General features: G+C 43.4%; 1 protein-coding gene across 9 annotated transcripts in view; it reads left to right on the forward strand.

Annotated features, from left to right (window-relative positions):
- SMARCA4 (SWI/SNF related BAF chromatin remodeling complex subunit ATPase 4) overlaps positions 1-16,888 on the forward strand; it is a 100,257-nt gene that overhangs the window by 33,266 nt on the left and 50,103 nt on the right. For 8 of the 9 annotated variants that reach the window (XM_080674940.1, XM_080674941.1, XM_080674935.1 and 5 more), the window contains 4 exons: positions 12,034-12,164; positions 12,326-12,383; positions 15,709-15,830; positions 16,194-16,344. In XM_080674940.1, coding sequence (XP_080531066.1) covers positions 12,034-12,164; positions 12,326-12,383; positions 15,709-15,830; positions 16,194-16,344 — 462 coding nt within the window. The remainder of the gene's footprint in view (positions 1-12,033; positions 12,165-12,325; positions 12,384-15,708; positions 15,831-16,193; positions 16,345-16,888) is intronic. The other variant, XM_080674934.1, reaches the window with a different exon arrangement.

Here is a 16,888-nt window from a genome sequence, read left to right on the forward strand (position 1 = left end):
TAAAGTCAAGTTATATGTTTTGGCAGGAAGACCCTAAAGTGACGCTGTATCCTTCTTGGGGCGTCACATTGGGAATGTGTGGCACAGATTTGTTCTGCCACTGATGCTGTGACCTTGATGCTTGATCTCTTGGTGTTGACCAAGGCAACCCACTGTAAAGTTACTGTCTTTTTTTTTTGTAATTAAGCACCATGTGGGAGATACTTGACACTACATATATTGTAACTCCAAATACTTCTAATTCACTGGTTTCACATCCATTGATTATCTTTGCCTGCTTCTATTTTTTAGTTGACTTTCTGTAGGAAGGAAAAGCGTTCTCTTATTTGCTATTTGGTCCATAGGCCATAATTTGCAAACCCCTGGTACGAACTCATGGATTCTTATTTAGTTTAATCCTTCATTGTCAGTATTTATTTATTTTTTATTGGTTGATTTGAGAGAGGAAGGGAGAGAGAGAAACATCAATTTGTTGTTCCATTTATTTATGCATTCATTGGTTGAATCTTTTTTTAAAAAAAATATTTTTTATTGATTTCACAGAAAAGGGAAAGGGAAAAACATCAATGATGAGAGAGAATCATTGATTGGCTGCCTCCTGCACGCCCCCCTACTGGGAATCGAACCACGACCTCCTAGTCCACAGGTCAATGCTCAGCCACTGAGCCACACCAGCTGGTCTGGTTGATTCTTTATATATATATATATATATATATATATATATATATATATATATATATATATATATATAGTATTGATTTCAGAGAGGAAGGGAGAAGGAGAGAGAGAGTGAAACATCAGTGATGAGAGAGAATAATTGATCAGCTGCCTCCAACATGCCCTACACTGGGGACCGAATCCACAACCCAGGCATGTGCCCTGACTGGGAATCAAACCATGACCTCCTGGTTCATAGGCCAATGCTCAACCACTGATCCATGCGGGTCGGGCAGCTGGTTGATTCTTGTATGTGCCCTGACCGGAGCGTGACCTTGGCCTATCAGGACCACACTCTAACCACCTGAGCTACCTGGCCAGGGCAGTATTTATTTTCATGCTCAAATTGTTCGAGTTGGGCCAGTAGGAGCCCCTTCAAATTGGTTCCTGTGTCCTTTTGATGTGTCCCTATCATCCTTTGGGGACTTCCTGACTTCTTTGTACACCAAAATGGTGTAACCTTACCTTCTGATTTTCATGCCTGAGCCCTGGAGTCAGCCATTTCTCTAAGGAGTCCTGATTCGTTTTCTCAAAGAAGAATATTTTAAATTCAAAATCTAGGAGTGCTCATTGCTTCTAGGTGTCATTGCTTCTAGGCCCTCTCAGCAGACAGATATAGGAAATAGGTGTATGTGTGCGTATACATGTGCATTGCTATTTTTATATACCAACATTAACAAATCTTGAGATCACACTGACACCACCAGTTCTAATCCAATACCATGGGATTATTTCTGTCCTTTCCCTTTCCACATTGAAACAGCAAAAATCTGGCTGCCATTAGCCATGATACGCTTTCCTGTTTGCTCAATCCTAGGATACACAGGATATACATTCAGAATTCCTAATGTGCCCCCCCCCCCCAAAGGAGCCTCCTAGAGCATTTGAGATCTTGCTCCCCAGCATGTGTCATCAGTTTGGCTAAATTAAACTCTTATAAAAATAAAAAAATAAAAACAAGGAGCCTCCTAGCTAGAGGTCAGTGTTTGTTTGGAGTTCTTCATCCCGAGAGTCTGTTCTCTAAATATTGTGCACAGAAGCTACTTGGATTAGTTCTCCCCTCATGCCCCTGTTAGTGTGGTTTCCCCCACCTTTGTTGGTTTTATTTATTTACTCATTGTTGATTTATTTAGTGTGTGAAACACCAGCTTGTTCCAAAAGTCAGAACCGTACAAAGTGGCCACTCAGAGAGGGGTTGTTGTACCCACACACCCGTCTTTCCACAACATTCCTGCCCACCTCCTGAAAGCAACTATTCTGGTGTAATACACTAATCTGGGAGAAAGATATATAAAAGTGGGATGTGTAAATAAGAAGTGTTGTTTTTAGTACCTCCCCCGGCTCCTTGTCCCACTTCCCAAAGGGAAACTATGAGTAATGGAGTGTTTGCTCCTGGCCTTTTCTATGCATGAGCCCCTGGACAGCTTTTCTTTTTTATTTTTTTATTTTTTTAAATAAATCTTTATTCAGATTATTACAATTATTTCTCCTTTTTTCCCCCATAGCTCCCCTCCACCCATTTCCCACCCCACCTTCTGCCCTTACCTACCCCCCACTGTCCTCAACCATAGGTGTATGATTTTTGTCCAGTCTCTTTATGAACCCCCCCATACCCCTTTCCCCCTGAGAATTATCAGTCCACTCCCTTTCTATGCCCCTGATTCTATTATATTCACCAGATTATTCTGTTCCTCAGGTTTTTAATTCACTTGATCTTTAGGTTCATTTGTTGATAGATATGTATTTGTTGTTCATAATTTTTATCTTTCCTTTTTTCTTCTTCCTCTTCTTTAAGAATACCTTTCAGCATTTCATATAATACTGGTTTGGTGGTGATGAACTCCTTTAGCTTTTTCTTGTCTGTGAAACTCTTTATCTGCCCTTCAATTCTGAATGATAGCTTTGCTGGGTAGAGTAATCTTGGTTGTAGGTTCTTGCTATTCATCACATTGAAAATTTCTTGCCACTCCCGTCTGGCCTGCATAGTTTCTATTGAAAAGTCAGCTGACAGTCGTATGGGTGCTCCCTTGTAGGTAACTAACTGTTTTTCTCTTGCTGCTTTTAATATTCTCTCTTTGTCTTTTGCTCTTGGCATTTTAATTATGATGTGTCTTGGTGTAGTCCTCTTTGGATTCCTTTTGTTTGGGGTTCTGTGGGCTTCCTGGACTTGTAAGTCTATTTCTTTCACCAGGTGGGGGAAGTTTTCGGTCATTATTTCTTCAAATAGGTTTTCAGTATCTTGCTCTCTCTCTTCTTCTGGCACCCCCATAATTCTGATGTTGGTACTCTTGAAGTTGTCCCAGAGTCTTCTTACATTATCTTCAACTTTTTGGATTTTTTTTTTTCTTTTTGCTTTTCCGGTTGAGTGTTTTTTGCTTCTTTGTATTTCAATTCTTTGACTTGATTTTTGTGTTCCTCTTGTCTGTTTTTGGGTCTCTGTATAATATTTTTTATTTCAGTCAGTGTATGTTTAATTTCTAGTTGGTCCTTTTTCATCTCTTCGAGGGTCTCGTTATATTTATCGGCCTTTTCTAGGATATTCTTAAAAAGCCTTATAACCGTGGTTTTGAATTCTATATCCAGTCGTTTGTTTTCCTCCATTTCTTTTGTTTGTGATCTGATTTTTAGACGCCGCATTTTCACTGCTTCCCTGAGTTGGTAGATTTGTGTGCTAGGTTTCCAATTTGGCCCAGTGGGTCTGCCTCCCCAGTTAACCTGAGGTGGACACTCTTGGTGCACACCTTTGTGGACTGTGTGTACAGCCTTGTTGTAATTAAGTCTTTATTGTTGTTGGTATCACTGGGAAGAATTGACCTCCAGGCCAGTTGGCTGTAAGGATCAGCTGTGTCTATGCTGGGAGAAGTCCGGTGCTGGAGACAGCCTTATAGGATTAGACTTGCCAAATTGCAATAGCCTCTGTGCTCAGCTTGGATGGGGTGGGGTCTCAGTCTTGGCTTCCCGTCAGCGTTGCCCTTGCGCGCACGTGTGTGCCTTCAGTCCTCTGCCTTCCCGGCTCCCGATTCTCCGCCCGAGAGTCCAGACTCCCCCCACAAGAGTGTGGGTCCCCAGGGGCTCGCCTGGAACTGGGGTTCACTGCAGTCAGAACTGGGGCTCACTTCAGTCAGAACTGAGGTTCAGTGCCGTCAGGAGCCTCTCACTCCCTTCCGCTAGGGAAAGCCTGTGGCAGCCTCCGCAGCCTTTGTGCGCACTGGCGCGAGCGGACTTTCAGTCCTCCGCCGTCCCCGGCTCCTGAGTCTCCGCCCGAGAGTCCAGACTCCCCCCACAAGAGCGTGGGTCCCCAGGGGCTCGCCTGGAACTGGGGTTCACTGCAGTCAGAACTGGGGCTCACTTCAGTCAGAACTGAGGTTCAGTGCCGTCAGGAGCCTCTCACTCCCTTCCGCTAGGGAAAGCCTGTGGCAGCCTCCGCAGCCTTTGTGCGCACTGGCGCGAGAGGACTTTCAGTCCTCCGCCTTCCCCGGCTCCCGAGTGTCCGCCTGATGGACAGCTTTTCTTTTTCTCATATAGCATTGTATCTCAGACAACGCCCCTCGTTAGCTCATGGACACTTACCATATTCTTTCTACTTTTAAAAATTTAATTTAAGCCCTGACTGGTTTGGCTTAGTGGATAGAGCATTGGCCTGCGGACTCAAGGGTCCCAGGTTCGATTCCGGTCAAGGGCATGTACCTTGGTTGTGGGCACATACCCAGTGGGGCGTGTGCAGGAGGCAGCTGATCAATGTTTCTCTCTCATCGATGTTCCTTTTTTTTTTTTTTTTAAAATATATTTTATTGTTTTTTTACGGAGAGGAAGGGAGAGAGACAGAGAGTTAGAAACATCGATGAGAGAGAAACATCGATCAGCTGCCTCCTGCACACCTCCGACTGGGGATGTGCCGCAACCAAGGTACATGCCCTTGACCGGAATCGAACCTGGGACCTTTCAGTCCGCAGGCCGACGCTCTATCCACTGAGCCAAACCAGTTAGGGCTCTCATCGATGTTTCTAACTCTCCCTCCCTCTCCCTTCCTCTGTAAAAAAAACAATAAAAAATATATATATTAAAAAAATTTTTAATTTAATTTTATTATTGACAGTATTACAGATGTCTCCCATTTTCTTCCTTTTTACCCCCAATTCCCACCCCACCCCAGGCCTTCCCCATGCTATTGTCTGTATCCATGGGTTACACATATATGGTGTTTTTTTCCAATTTTTAAAAAATAAATCTTTATTGTTCATATTATTACAATTGTTTCTCTTTTTCTGTGCCCCCATGGCTCCCCTCCACCCCACCCTCTGCCCTTACCCCCCACCCCCACTGTCCTCATCCATAGGTGTACGATTTTTGTCCAGTTTCTTCCCGCACCCCCCGCACCCCTTTCCCCCTGCGAATTGTCAGTCCACTCCCTTTCTATGCCCCTGATTCTATTCTATTCACCAGTTTATTCTGTTCATCAGGTTTTTTTATATATATATATATTATTGATTTTTTTTTACAGAAAGGAAGGGACAGGGAAAGAGTTAGAAACATCGATGAGAGAGAAACATCGATCAGCTGCCTCTTGCACACCTCCAACTGGGGATGTGCCTGCAACCAAGGTACATGCCCTTGACCGGAATCAAACCTGGGACCTTTCAGTCTGCAGGCCGACGCTCTATCCACTGAGCCAAACCGGTTAGGGCTGTTCATCAGATTTTTTATTCACTTGATTTTTAGATTCACTTGTTGATAGATATGTATTTGTTGTTCATAATTTTTATCTTTACCTTTTTCTTCTTCTTCCTCTTCTTAAAGAATACCTTTCAGCATTTCATATAATACTGGTTTGGTGGTGTTGAACTTTAGCTTTTTCTTACCTGTGAAGCTCTTTATCTGACCTTTAATTCTGAATGATAGCTTTGCTGGGTAGAGTAATCTTGGTTGTAGGTTCTTGCTATTCATGACTTTGAATATTTCTTGCCACTCTCATCTGGCCTGCATAGTTTCTGTTGAGAAATCAGCTGACAATCGTATGGGTGCTCCCTTGTAGGTAACTGTAGGTAACTGTAGTAACTGTTTTTCTCTTGCTGCTTTGTCTTTTGCTTTGGGCATTTTAATTATGATGTGTCTTGGTGTGGTCCTCTTTGGATTCCTTTTGTTTGGGGTTCTCTGTGCTTCCTGGACTTGTAAGTCTGTTTCTTTCACCAGGTGGGGGAAGTTTTTGGTCATTATTTCTTCAAATAAGTTTTCAGTGTCTTGCTCTCTCTCTCCTTCTGGCACTCCCATATTCGGATGTTGGTATGCTTGAAGTTGTCCCAGAGGCTCCTTACACTATCTTCATATTTTTGGATTCTTTTTTCTTTTTGCTTTTCCGGATGGGTGTTTTTGCTTCTTTGTATTTCAAATCTTTGACTTGATTCTTGCGGTCCTCTAGTCTGCTGTTGGATCTCTCTCTGTATATTATTTTTTATTTCAGTCAGTGTATGCTTAATTTCTAGTTGGTCCTTTTTCATATCCTCGAGGGTCTCGCTAAATTTATCGGCCTTTTCTAGGAAATTCTTGAAAAACCTTATAACCGTGGTTTTGAACTCTATATCCAGTCATTTGCTTTCCTCCATTTCTTTCATTTGTGACCTGTTTCTTTGTCTCCGCATTTTGGTTGGTTCCCTGAGTTGGTAGGGTAGCTTTGTGTGCTAGGTGTCCTATAGGGCCCAGTGGCTCAGCCTCCCCAGTTACCTGAGGTGGACACTCTTGGTGCACCCCTTTGTGGGCTGTGTGCACAGTCTTGTTGTAGTTAAGCCTTGATTGTTGTTGGTAGCACTGGGAGGAATTGACCTCCAGGCCAGTTGGCTGTGAGGATCAGCTGTGTTTAATACGATGGGAGAACTTCTGTGCTGGAGACACCCTTATGAGATAAGACTTACTTCAGTGGGGCTTTGGTGCTCACTGAGTCTGCCCCCTGAGTGTGTCCCTTATGGATCTGAGGAGATGTAATCTGGATGGTCCCACTCTGACCTCTGGGTACACTGGCTCTTGGATCTCCAAAGAGGTGCTAATTTAGCCTCTGCCTGAGGCCACCCAGCAGGAGCTACAGAGAGATCTGCAGATTCCTCTTCTTTGTTTGGGTTTTGGAGGTGCCCAGATGAGGCCCAGCTGTGAAGCAATGCAAGCTGCTGTGGGGCCTTGGGCCTTCTTTTGGATGTTCTGGGTCTCACCTGCAGTTTGTTAGGTAAGTTTAGAATTCAAAGGACCAGACCATTCATATGCAAAGGCCTCTGCGCTCAGCTTGGATGGGGCAGAGTCTCGGAGCGGAGTCTCAGGGCAGAGCAAACCGTAGTGGCTTCGTGGGGTGGGATCTCAGGGCAGAGCAAACAGCAATGTTTTCCCATCAGCCCTGCCCTAAGAGGCCTCTGGGTCTCAGTGTCCCGCGGTAATCGCTGCAAGCACCTCTGAGAGAAAGCCGCCCTTGAGTTTCACCCGCTGCTAGACAGTCCAGTTTCTCCCCGTATGAGTCTGGGTCCCCAGTCTCTCACCTGGAACTCTGGAGTTCAGAGCAGTTGGGAGCTTTTGTCTCTCTCCCAATTGAGAAAGCCAGCCGTGTACTCAGTTGCCAGCCCTCTCCGCATGCGCGCCTCCGTACCTCTGCCTTCCGCAGCTCCTGTGAGTCTCAGTGTGCTTTTCTCTTTCCTTCTAGTTGTAGAATTTCCACTCAGGCAGCCTTCCTGTGGTTCTGGATGATGTCCGTTTTGTCTTTTAGTTGTTTTGAAATTGTTGTGCAAGGCAGCAGTTTAGGTGTTTACCTATGCCGCCATCTTGGTTTCTTCTGTTGTTCATAATTTTTATCTTTACCTTTTTCTTCTTCCTCTTAAAGAATACCTTTCAGCATTCCATATAATACTGGTTTATTGGTGATGAACTCTTTTAGCTTTTTCTTATCTGTGAAGCTTTTTATCTGACCTTCAATTCTGAATGTTAGCTTTGCTGGGTAGAGTAATCTTGGTTGTCGGTTCTTGCTATTCATGACTTTGAATATTTCTTGCCACTCCCATCTGGCCTGCCTAGTTTCTGTTGAGAAATCAGCTGACAATCGTATGGGTGCTCCCTTGTTGGTAACTAACTGTTTCTCTCTTTCTGCTTTTAATATTCTCTTTGTCTTTTGCTCTTGGCATTTTAATTATGATGTGTCTTGGTGTGGTCCTCTTTGTATTCCTTTTGTTTGGGGTTCTGTGCGCTTCCTGGACTTGTAAGTCTATTTCTTTCACCAGGTGGGGGAAGTTTTTGGTCATTTCTTCAAATAAGTTTTCAGTGTCTTGCTCTCTCTCTTCTTCTGGTACCCCCATAATTCGGATGTTGGTACGCTAGAAGTTGTCCCAGAGGCTCCTTACACTACCTTCATATTTTTGGATTCTTTTTGCTTTTCCGGATGGGTGTTTTTTGCTTCTTTGTATTTCAAATCTTTGACTTGATTCTTGCGGTCCTCTAGTCTGCTGTTGGATCTCTCTGTGTATATTATTTTTTATTTCAGTCAGTGTATGCTTAATTTCTAGTTGGTCTTTTTTCATATCCTCGAGGGTCTCGCTAAATTTATCGGCCTTTTCTAGGAAATTCTTGAAAAACCTTATAACCGTGGTTTTGAACTCTATATCCAGTCATTTGCTTTCCTCCATTTCTTTCATTTGTGATCCGTTTCTTTGTCTCTGCATTTTTGCTGCTTCCTTGAGTTGGTAGAGTAGCTTTGTGTGCTAGGTGTCCTATAGGGCCCAGTGGCTCAACTTCCCCAGTTACCTGAGGTGGACACTCTTGGTGCACCCTTTTATGGACTGTGTGCACAGCCTTGTTGTAGTTAATTCTTGATTGTTGTTGGTATCACTAGGAGGAATTGACCTCCAGGCCAATTGGCTATGAGGATCAGCTGTGTCTATGATGGGAGAACTTCTGTGCTGGAGACACCCTTATGAGACAAGACTTGCAAAATTGCAAAAGCCTCTGTGCTCAGCTTGGATGGGGCAGAGTCCCAGGGCGGAGCCGACAGCCTTGGCTTCCCGTCAGCCCTGCCCTATGAGGCCTCTGGGTCTCAGTGTCCCTCAGTAATCCTTGCAAGCACCTCTGAGAGAAAGCCACCCTCAAGTTTCGCCCGCTACCAGAGAGTTCAGTTTCTCCCAGAATGAGTCTGGGTTCCCAGAGTCTCGCCCGGAACTGGAGTTCAGCGCAGTCGGGAGCTTCCATCTCCCTCCCGCTTGAGAAAGCCAGCCGCGCACTCAGCAGTCAGTCCTCTCCATGCGTGCGCGCCTCTGGACCTTTGCCTTTCGCAGCTTCCCTTAGTCTCAGTGTGCTTTTCTCTTTTCCTGACAGTCCAGATTCCCCCCGCATGAGTCTGGGTTCCCAGAGTCTCGCCCGGAACTGGAGTTCAGCGCAGTCGGGGGAGCTTCCGTCTCCCTCCTGCTTGAGAAAGCCAGCCACGCACTCAGCTGCCAGTCCTCTCCACGCACGCGTCTCCGTACCTCAGCCTTTTGCAGCTCCTTTGTGTCTCCGTGTGCTTTTCTCTCTCCTTTAGTTGTAGAATTTCCACTCAGCCAGCTTTCCTGTGGTTCTGGATGATGTCCGTTTTGTCTTTTAGTTGTAGTTTTTTTTTTTTTTAAATATATTTTATTGATTTTTTACAGAGAGGAAGGAAGAGGGATAGATAGTCAGAAACATCAATGAGAGAGAAACATCGATCAGCTGCCTCCTGCACACCTCCCACTGGGGATGTGCCCGCAACCAAGCCACACGCCCCTGACCGGAATCAAACCTGGGACCCCCCAGTCCGCAGGCCGACGCTCTATCCACTGAGCCAAACCGGTTTTGGCTTTTAGTTGTAGTTTTGAAATGGTTGTGTGAGGCAGCAGTTAGGTGTTTACCTATGCCGCCATCTTGGTTTCTTCTCCATATATTCTTTCTGATTGGTGTTTTGGGGTTCTTAGGATATTCCCAAAAGTAGGGTTGCTGGGTCAAATGGCAGATCCATTTTTAATTTACCCTATTCTTTCTAACCTCTCTAAAATGTAATACTTCCTATAGAAAAAATTTAAATAATAACATGAAAAGTAGAAGCCTACGTATGCATACTGATTCCTGCTGACATCTTCTCTATTCTTCCTGAAATCATTATGCTTGTATCCTCTTTGTTTTATTTTGGGTCCATTTGGGTCAATTTAGACATTAGCTGGACTTTTCCCACCTAGCCAAATATCCTGTGCCACTTTCCATATCACATCATTAGTTCTATTTTCATTTTATTGTGTTGACATGTTAGAATCTGTTTCATCATTCAGAGTGATAGCTCTTTAGGTTGCTTCCCTTTTGTAGCTGTTACAGAGATCCTGCACTGAGCAACTCTTTACCTCCTCTTCTATTGGTGACTGTTTCCGTTGCCTTTTTTCCTATTGCACGCATTGTTGTAGTGAGCCTCCTTATGTATCACCTTTTGATACTGTCTTAGTCAGCTTGGGCTGCAACAAAACACCATAGCACCATAGCCTGGGTGGCTTAAATAACAAACATTTATGTTCTCACAGTTATTATGGAGGTTGGAAATCCAAGATCGGGGTGCAGCAAGGTGGTTCGTGGTAAGGGCTCTCTTCCTGGCCTGTTTTGTAACAGAAGCATCATTCAGTGGTGGCTGTGAATTGTCCTTATTCCCAGCCAGTGGTTCTCAGCATTGGCTGTACATCTGAATCATCTGGGAAACTTTTCTTTCTTTTTATTTATTTATTTTTTTGATTGTCTAAAGTTTTACATATGTCTCCTGTTTCCCCAATTGACAGCACCCCCGCCCCCGGGCCCCCCTTCCAGCCATTCCTACCCCGGGCAAGCCCCAGTGTCTGTGTCATCTGGGAAACTTTTATAAAACCCTAGAGCAGTTGAATCAGATTTTTTTGGGTGGGCAGGTGCAGGCATCACCACTATTAAACGCTCCCAAGGAACATTCAGGGGTGAATGTCACCAATTGAGGGTTTGTGCCTCTGGAGTTGGTGTCACCCCTCCCCCACCATGGTGGGCCACTTTGGGCGTGAGGTTGTATTATGCACAGAGACTAATCTCTCTCTACTGTATGGATGGTGTTGGTAGTGCAGAACTTTGGAGGGAGGGAGGGATATAGGTTCCTGGAAGATGCTGCTAATAAACAAAATTTAATTGAGTACATTTGAAGATCTAATTGGTTTTATCCGATGATTTATGAATTGGGTAGGTAGCATCTCATCTAGCAAACAGCTATCCTGAGCTGTTACGCAAGATGGAAGGTAACGAGGATGGATCAAGAAAGTCAGCAAAAGAAAAATGAAAATTTATTGGAATAAAGTAAGAGTTCAGGTGATGACAGCTTCTCTTTGGTTTAGCTGGGTTTCAATTGGCTAGGCTTGTTGCAGTATAAGAGATAAGCCTTCCTCCTGCTGTGGTAGTACAGTAGATGCATTTCCTGTTTGGTAGTGCAATGTAGGTCTCTTCCTGTTGGGATCTGTAATTGACTTCCTGTTTGTGGTAATTGATTTGGAGTGGTAGGACATGAGAGCTTCTCTACAGGCCTTCATGATACCAGTTTTAGTTTAGTTTAATTGTGTCCAATTTAGTTGACCCAATTTTTTGCTTATTAATTTTCACAATGCAAACAAAGGTTTAAACTAAGAACTTCATCCTTATTCTGAAGTCTTCAGGAAATTTGAAGGGGGAAATGTTCATCCAAAGTTGATATCTCAGAATGAGAAATCAAAGCATTTCATATGTGTTGCTAAGAGGAAGTTAGTTGTTTTATTTTTCAAATATTCCAATTAGCTATTTAACAACAACAACAAAAATAAGGATCCTTGATGAAGTAACAAACATATTACAAATGGAAAAAAAAAAAATCAAGGACCAGAAGAATGTGAATAGTACAGTCATTTGTGTAAAAATGGGGAGAAACTAGTTCTAGTTTCTTATGCATGGAATTGATCTGTAAGGATGTATGAAAAACTGACACTGGTGGGCATCTATGAAGAGAGAAACTGCCAGGCTGAGGGACAGGGGATGGGGAGAATCCACACACACTCTTGAATTTTAAACTGTGACTCTATTACCTATTTGAAAATAAAAACATGTATGTCAGTTATCTCAAAGAAACTGCTGTCATCAATGGATTATATTTTTTCCTGAATTATTGATATGTAGGCAACGCATTTTCACACCCACTGGCCATGGTTGTGTGCCATTTTTTGGTTGTAGAGTTGTCAGGGCACTTCCCAGTTGCCATAGTTAGTGAACATCTGAGGCATGGTCACCACAGAACCTAAAGTCACACATGTGACTCTTTTTCAGCCTCTGGACGAGACCAGCCAAATGAGTGACCTGCCTGTGAAAGTGATCCATGTGGAGAGTGGGAAGATCCTCACAGGCACGGATGCCCCCAAAGCAGGGCAGCTGGAGGCCTGGCTTGAGATGAACCCGGGGTGAGTTGGGCCTTAAATTCCAGATGCAGCCAGGATCCTGAGTCAGCTGGCTGGCAGCTGGCGGTGATTTTGCTTGATTTGGAAACAAGCCAATTTGCTAAGGTAAATGAATTATGCTGGTTTGGGGGAGATTTATATTAAAACACTAATATTTTTTCTAGGTATGAAGTAGCTCCAAGATCTGATAGTGAAGAAAGTGGCTCAGAAGAAGAGGAGGAGGTAAGAATCCCGTTTCCTTCTGTCAAGGCCCTTGGTGCTCTGTAGTGGTGACCTGTCTCCCTTGTGTATCAGTCACCCCTGCATGCTGTGACTTTCCCACTCCACTTGGGCATCATGTGGGACGAGATGGGCAGAGGGTAGCCAAGGCCTCAGTCCTGATGAAAAGTTGGTGCTTTAGAGCTGTGCTGTCCAGTACAGAAGCCTCTAGCCACACATGACTGTTTCATTTTTAAATTAAATTAATCAAATTAAGTAGAATTTAGAACTCACATTCTTAGTCATATTAGCCGCTTTTCAAATGCTCAACAGCCTTCTGCACAAAACAAATAATCACTATAAAGTTGTGAGCATTAAATCGTGCATGTTTACTTATTATAATCTCTTCATTGGAAATATTATAAATGGTTACATTTTTATGCATATTCTTTATTATTTTTTAAAATATATTTTTATTGATTTCAGAGAGGAAGGGAGAGGGGGAGAGAGATAGAAACATCAATGATGAAAGAGAATCATTGATTGGCTGCCTCCTGCATGCCCCCTACTGGGGATTGAGCCCACAACTCGGGCATGTGACCTGACTGGGAATTGAACCCGGGAACTCTTGGTCCATGAGATAATGCTCAATTCACTGAGCCATCGCAGCCGGCTTATGCATAGTCTTTAAATCACTTAATTATTCCATGCTAAAGTGACTTCCAGGTTTTCCCTGGTTGACAAAGCTCTGATTAAAAGCCTGCTCCTCTATCTGTTGTGAATCACCTCTTTGGGAAGGATAACTCAGAGGAAGCTAGGATGCAGTTTCTGTAGGCAGTTTTCCTTTCACACAGTTAGCATCCAGCAGGGTGATCTTCACTCCCCCTTCAGCTGGGTTGAGAGGATCTTAAAAGGCTTTCAAGTAACATTTTAAAATATTGATCTTGTTGCCTATGAACTTGCTAAACTCATATTGTTATTTCTGATAGTTTTGTTGTTATTGTAGATTAGAGGTCCAGTGCACGTAATTCATGCACTCAAGAGGGTCCCTCAGCCTGCCCTGCACCCTTTTGCAGTCTGGGAGCCCTTGGGGGATGTCTGACTGCTGCGGAGGCTGGAGAGGCTCCTGCCACTGCCGCTGTGCTTGCCAGTGGTAAGCCCGGCTTCTGGTTGAGCGGCACTCACCCTGTGGGAGTGCACTGACCACCGGGGGCAGCTCCTGCATTGAGCATCTGCCCCCTGGTGGTCAGTGTGAGTCATAGTGATCGGTCGTTCCACAGTGCGATCGATTTGCATATTAGCCTCTTATTATATAGGATTCTTTAGAATTTTCACATACAGGATCATGCCATCTGTAAATAATGGCAATTTTACTACTTCTGAAGCTTCCTGTCTTTGTGCTTTCAATTTCTTTTTTCTTGCCATATTGCACTGGCTAGATTCTCCAGTACAGTGTTGAATATGTGTCAAGAGCAGACATCCTTGCCTTTTTTCTGATTTTAGGAGTAATGCATTTCGTCTGTCACTGGTTTTTGGTATTAGCTGTAGGTTTTTGTACATGCTCTTTATCAGGTTGAGTAAATTATCTTTTAATCCTAGTTTATTGAAAGTTTTTATAATTCTGTCTATGGTTTTTTCTCTGTTCCCTACTAGTATGCTTTATTATATAAATTAAATTTTGGATATTAAACCAAACTTGCATTCCTGGGATAAGTTCTACTTTGTCCTGATGTGCAATCTTTTCTATATATCACAGTGTTGCTAATATTTTGTTGAGGATTTTTTGAGTCTAGTTTTCTCGTGATACCTTTGTGTGGCTTTGATATTAGGTTAACATTGGCCTTCTAGATGGGCTTAGAAAATGTTCTCTTCTTCTCTACTTTCTGGAAGAGTTTGAGAAGAAATGTATTAATCTTAAAATATTTGATAGAATTCTCCTGTTAAGCCATCTGGGACTGGCCTTTTCATTGTGAGAAGATTTTTAGTTACTAATTAAATTAGCTGTCAGATTTTATTTAGATTTGTCTACTTCTTGAGTCAGTTTTAATAGTTTGTATCTTTCTAAGTGTTTGTTCGTTTCATCTTAGTTATTTGTTGATAAAGGGTTACTTATAATAGTTCCTTATTATCATATTTAAAAATACACACACAGACACACACACACACGCATATATATATACATATGTATTATTTCAGAGAGGAAAGGAGATGGAGAGAGATAGAAACATCAGTGATGAGAGAAAAATCATTGATCAGCTGCCTCCTGCAAGCCCCCTAATGGGGATCGAGCCTGAAACCTGGGCATGTATCCTGACCAGGGAATCGACCCATGATCTCCTGGTTCATAGGTTAATGCTCAACCACTGAGCCACACCGGCCGGGCTGAAGTCTCTTTTAGAAGAGAGAATTTGTCTACAACCTCACTCAGACTTAGCCAAAAGTCTCACCCCAATATTAATTTCAGATATGGTAATATCAGAGTAAATCTATACCAGTTATGATTTTTTTTTTGGCCCAAAATGTTTGTGCTGTTATCACCTGTTTAATATTACAAATGATCTATAAAATCATTTTTGCATCCCCCGAAAGAAATCCCATGGTTTTTTTATTGGAATTTTTAGCAGATTAATTGGATTTTTAGTTTTTTTAGTTTTATAGCAGTTCCATTATACATGAAAATAATTACTGGGACTTTGTGTCACTTATATAGAAATACAAGGATGGTTTACTACCAGGAAATACATTCATGTGTATTTTATTAATATGTCATGCAAAATCCCTTTATCATCTCAGTAAATGCTGAAAAATCACTTTCATGAAACACAACACTTAATTTACAGGTTTATTGAAAACCTCTTACTAAATTAGGATGCCTGTTATCACCAGTATTATTTGACATATTTTAGGCATTTTAGCCATATCGATAAACCTAGAAATAAATCAAGAGCAACAAATATTGAAAATTGTCTATTAAATGTCTTATATTGAGAATCTCCAAGAGATTACAGTGAAAATCTGCTTGAATAGGTTGGACAAGGAATAAATTTGTAGTATACATTGTATAATGGGGGCAGGGGACATGAAGAATCTATTGTTAGTAAACAAAAGTACAAAGTACCCTGAGATAGCCTTAAAAAGAAGTGTCTGAACTCTGTGCTGGGAAAACTAAAAATAATATGCCGAGCAATTAAAAGAAGATGCAAAGAGGAGGCATGACACATTCCGGGATAAGAAGAAGGTGTGAGGGTTGTAAAAACTTTGGTTGCTTCCAAAAGTGTGTTCTCCCCTGGGATCCCTGTGCCAGTCCCTGTGGGGTGTCTTGAGCTGATGCAGTCTTTTCTCTTGGTAGGAGGAGGAGGAGGAGCAGCCGCAGCCAGCACAGCCTCCCACCCTGCCTGTGGAGGAGAAGAAGAAGATTCCAGATCCAGACAGTGATGACGTCTCTGAGGTGGACGCTCGACACATCATTGAGTAAGGCATCCCTGCACACGCTCCTACTCCACCAGCTTCCTTCACGGGGGTCCTGGCAGGACGTAAGCTTCCCAGCTTCTCCCTGGATGGTGCTTACCATTGTCTAGCTGGAAGTCACTGTGAGACCACAAATGGGAGTTCAGTCTTAGTGCCTGTTTCCCTCCCCCCCTCCCCCCGCCCCCACTCTTCCCCGGATTAGTATTTGCTGCCTTGCCTGCCCTTAGACTTTCCAGTTACTTTTCTTACCTTAGGCTTGAGTCACAGGTCCTCAGACAGAAAGGGCTGCTCCACAGTCTTGTGTCAGAAGTACATTGTTACAAATAGAAATGTGTGTCCTTACTCAGTGATTCTGTTCATTTACAGGAATGCCAAGCAAGATGTCGATGATGAGTACGGTGTGTCCCAGGCCCTTGCTCGTGGCTTGCAGTCCTATTATGCCGTGGCTCATGCTGTCACCGAGAGAGTGGATAAGCAGTCAGCGCTTATGGTCAACGGCGTCCTCAAACAGTACCAGGTGAGGCAGGAGGGGGCTGTACCTACATAGCTGTCTTGACACAGGTTCCCAGCTTGTGGGAGGCTGCTGAAGACGGGCAGACTCAAGTTCACATTCTACTCCTTGTCTCTGGGTACCTCACTCTTTCTCTCTAAGCCTGTTTCCCCTTCTGTGAAGTAGAAGCATGATCTGTTAGGTCAGCCACCAGGAGGAAATGAAACGGTGCAATATATTAGTATTTGCTGGGTGCTTGATCTGTGCAGGGCAGGATAGCAGCGTGTTTTATGCTGTTAGCTTCTGAATCCCCAACAACTCTGAAATAGGCACTATCATCCTCCACACTTTACAGGATTAGGGGTGTGTGCAACTGAAGAACAGAAAGGTGCAGTGATTTCTCAAACTTATAGCTTGGAAGTGGTCAAACCAGTACCGGACCCAGGTTTAGACACAAGTCCATGTTCCCTGATGTTCTGTGCAGTATAGGACAGCGAGGAGTGATGGCATAAATGTCTGGAGCTGGCAGCCCGGGACCTAGCCTTTCCTTCTGTGGAGGTGATGTGACACT

This window comes from Plecotus auritus (assembly GCF_963455305.1).
Source record: "Plecotus auritus genome assembly, chromosome: 6".
Taxonomy (NCBI): Eukaryota; Metazoa; Chordata; class Mammalia; order Chiroptera; family Vespertilionidae; genus Plecotus; species Plecotus auritus.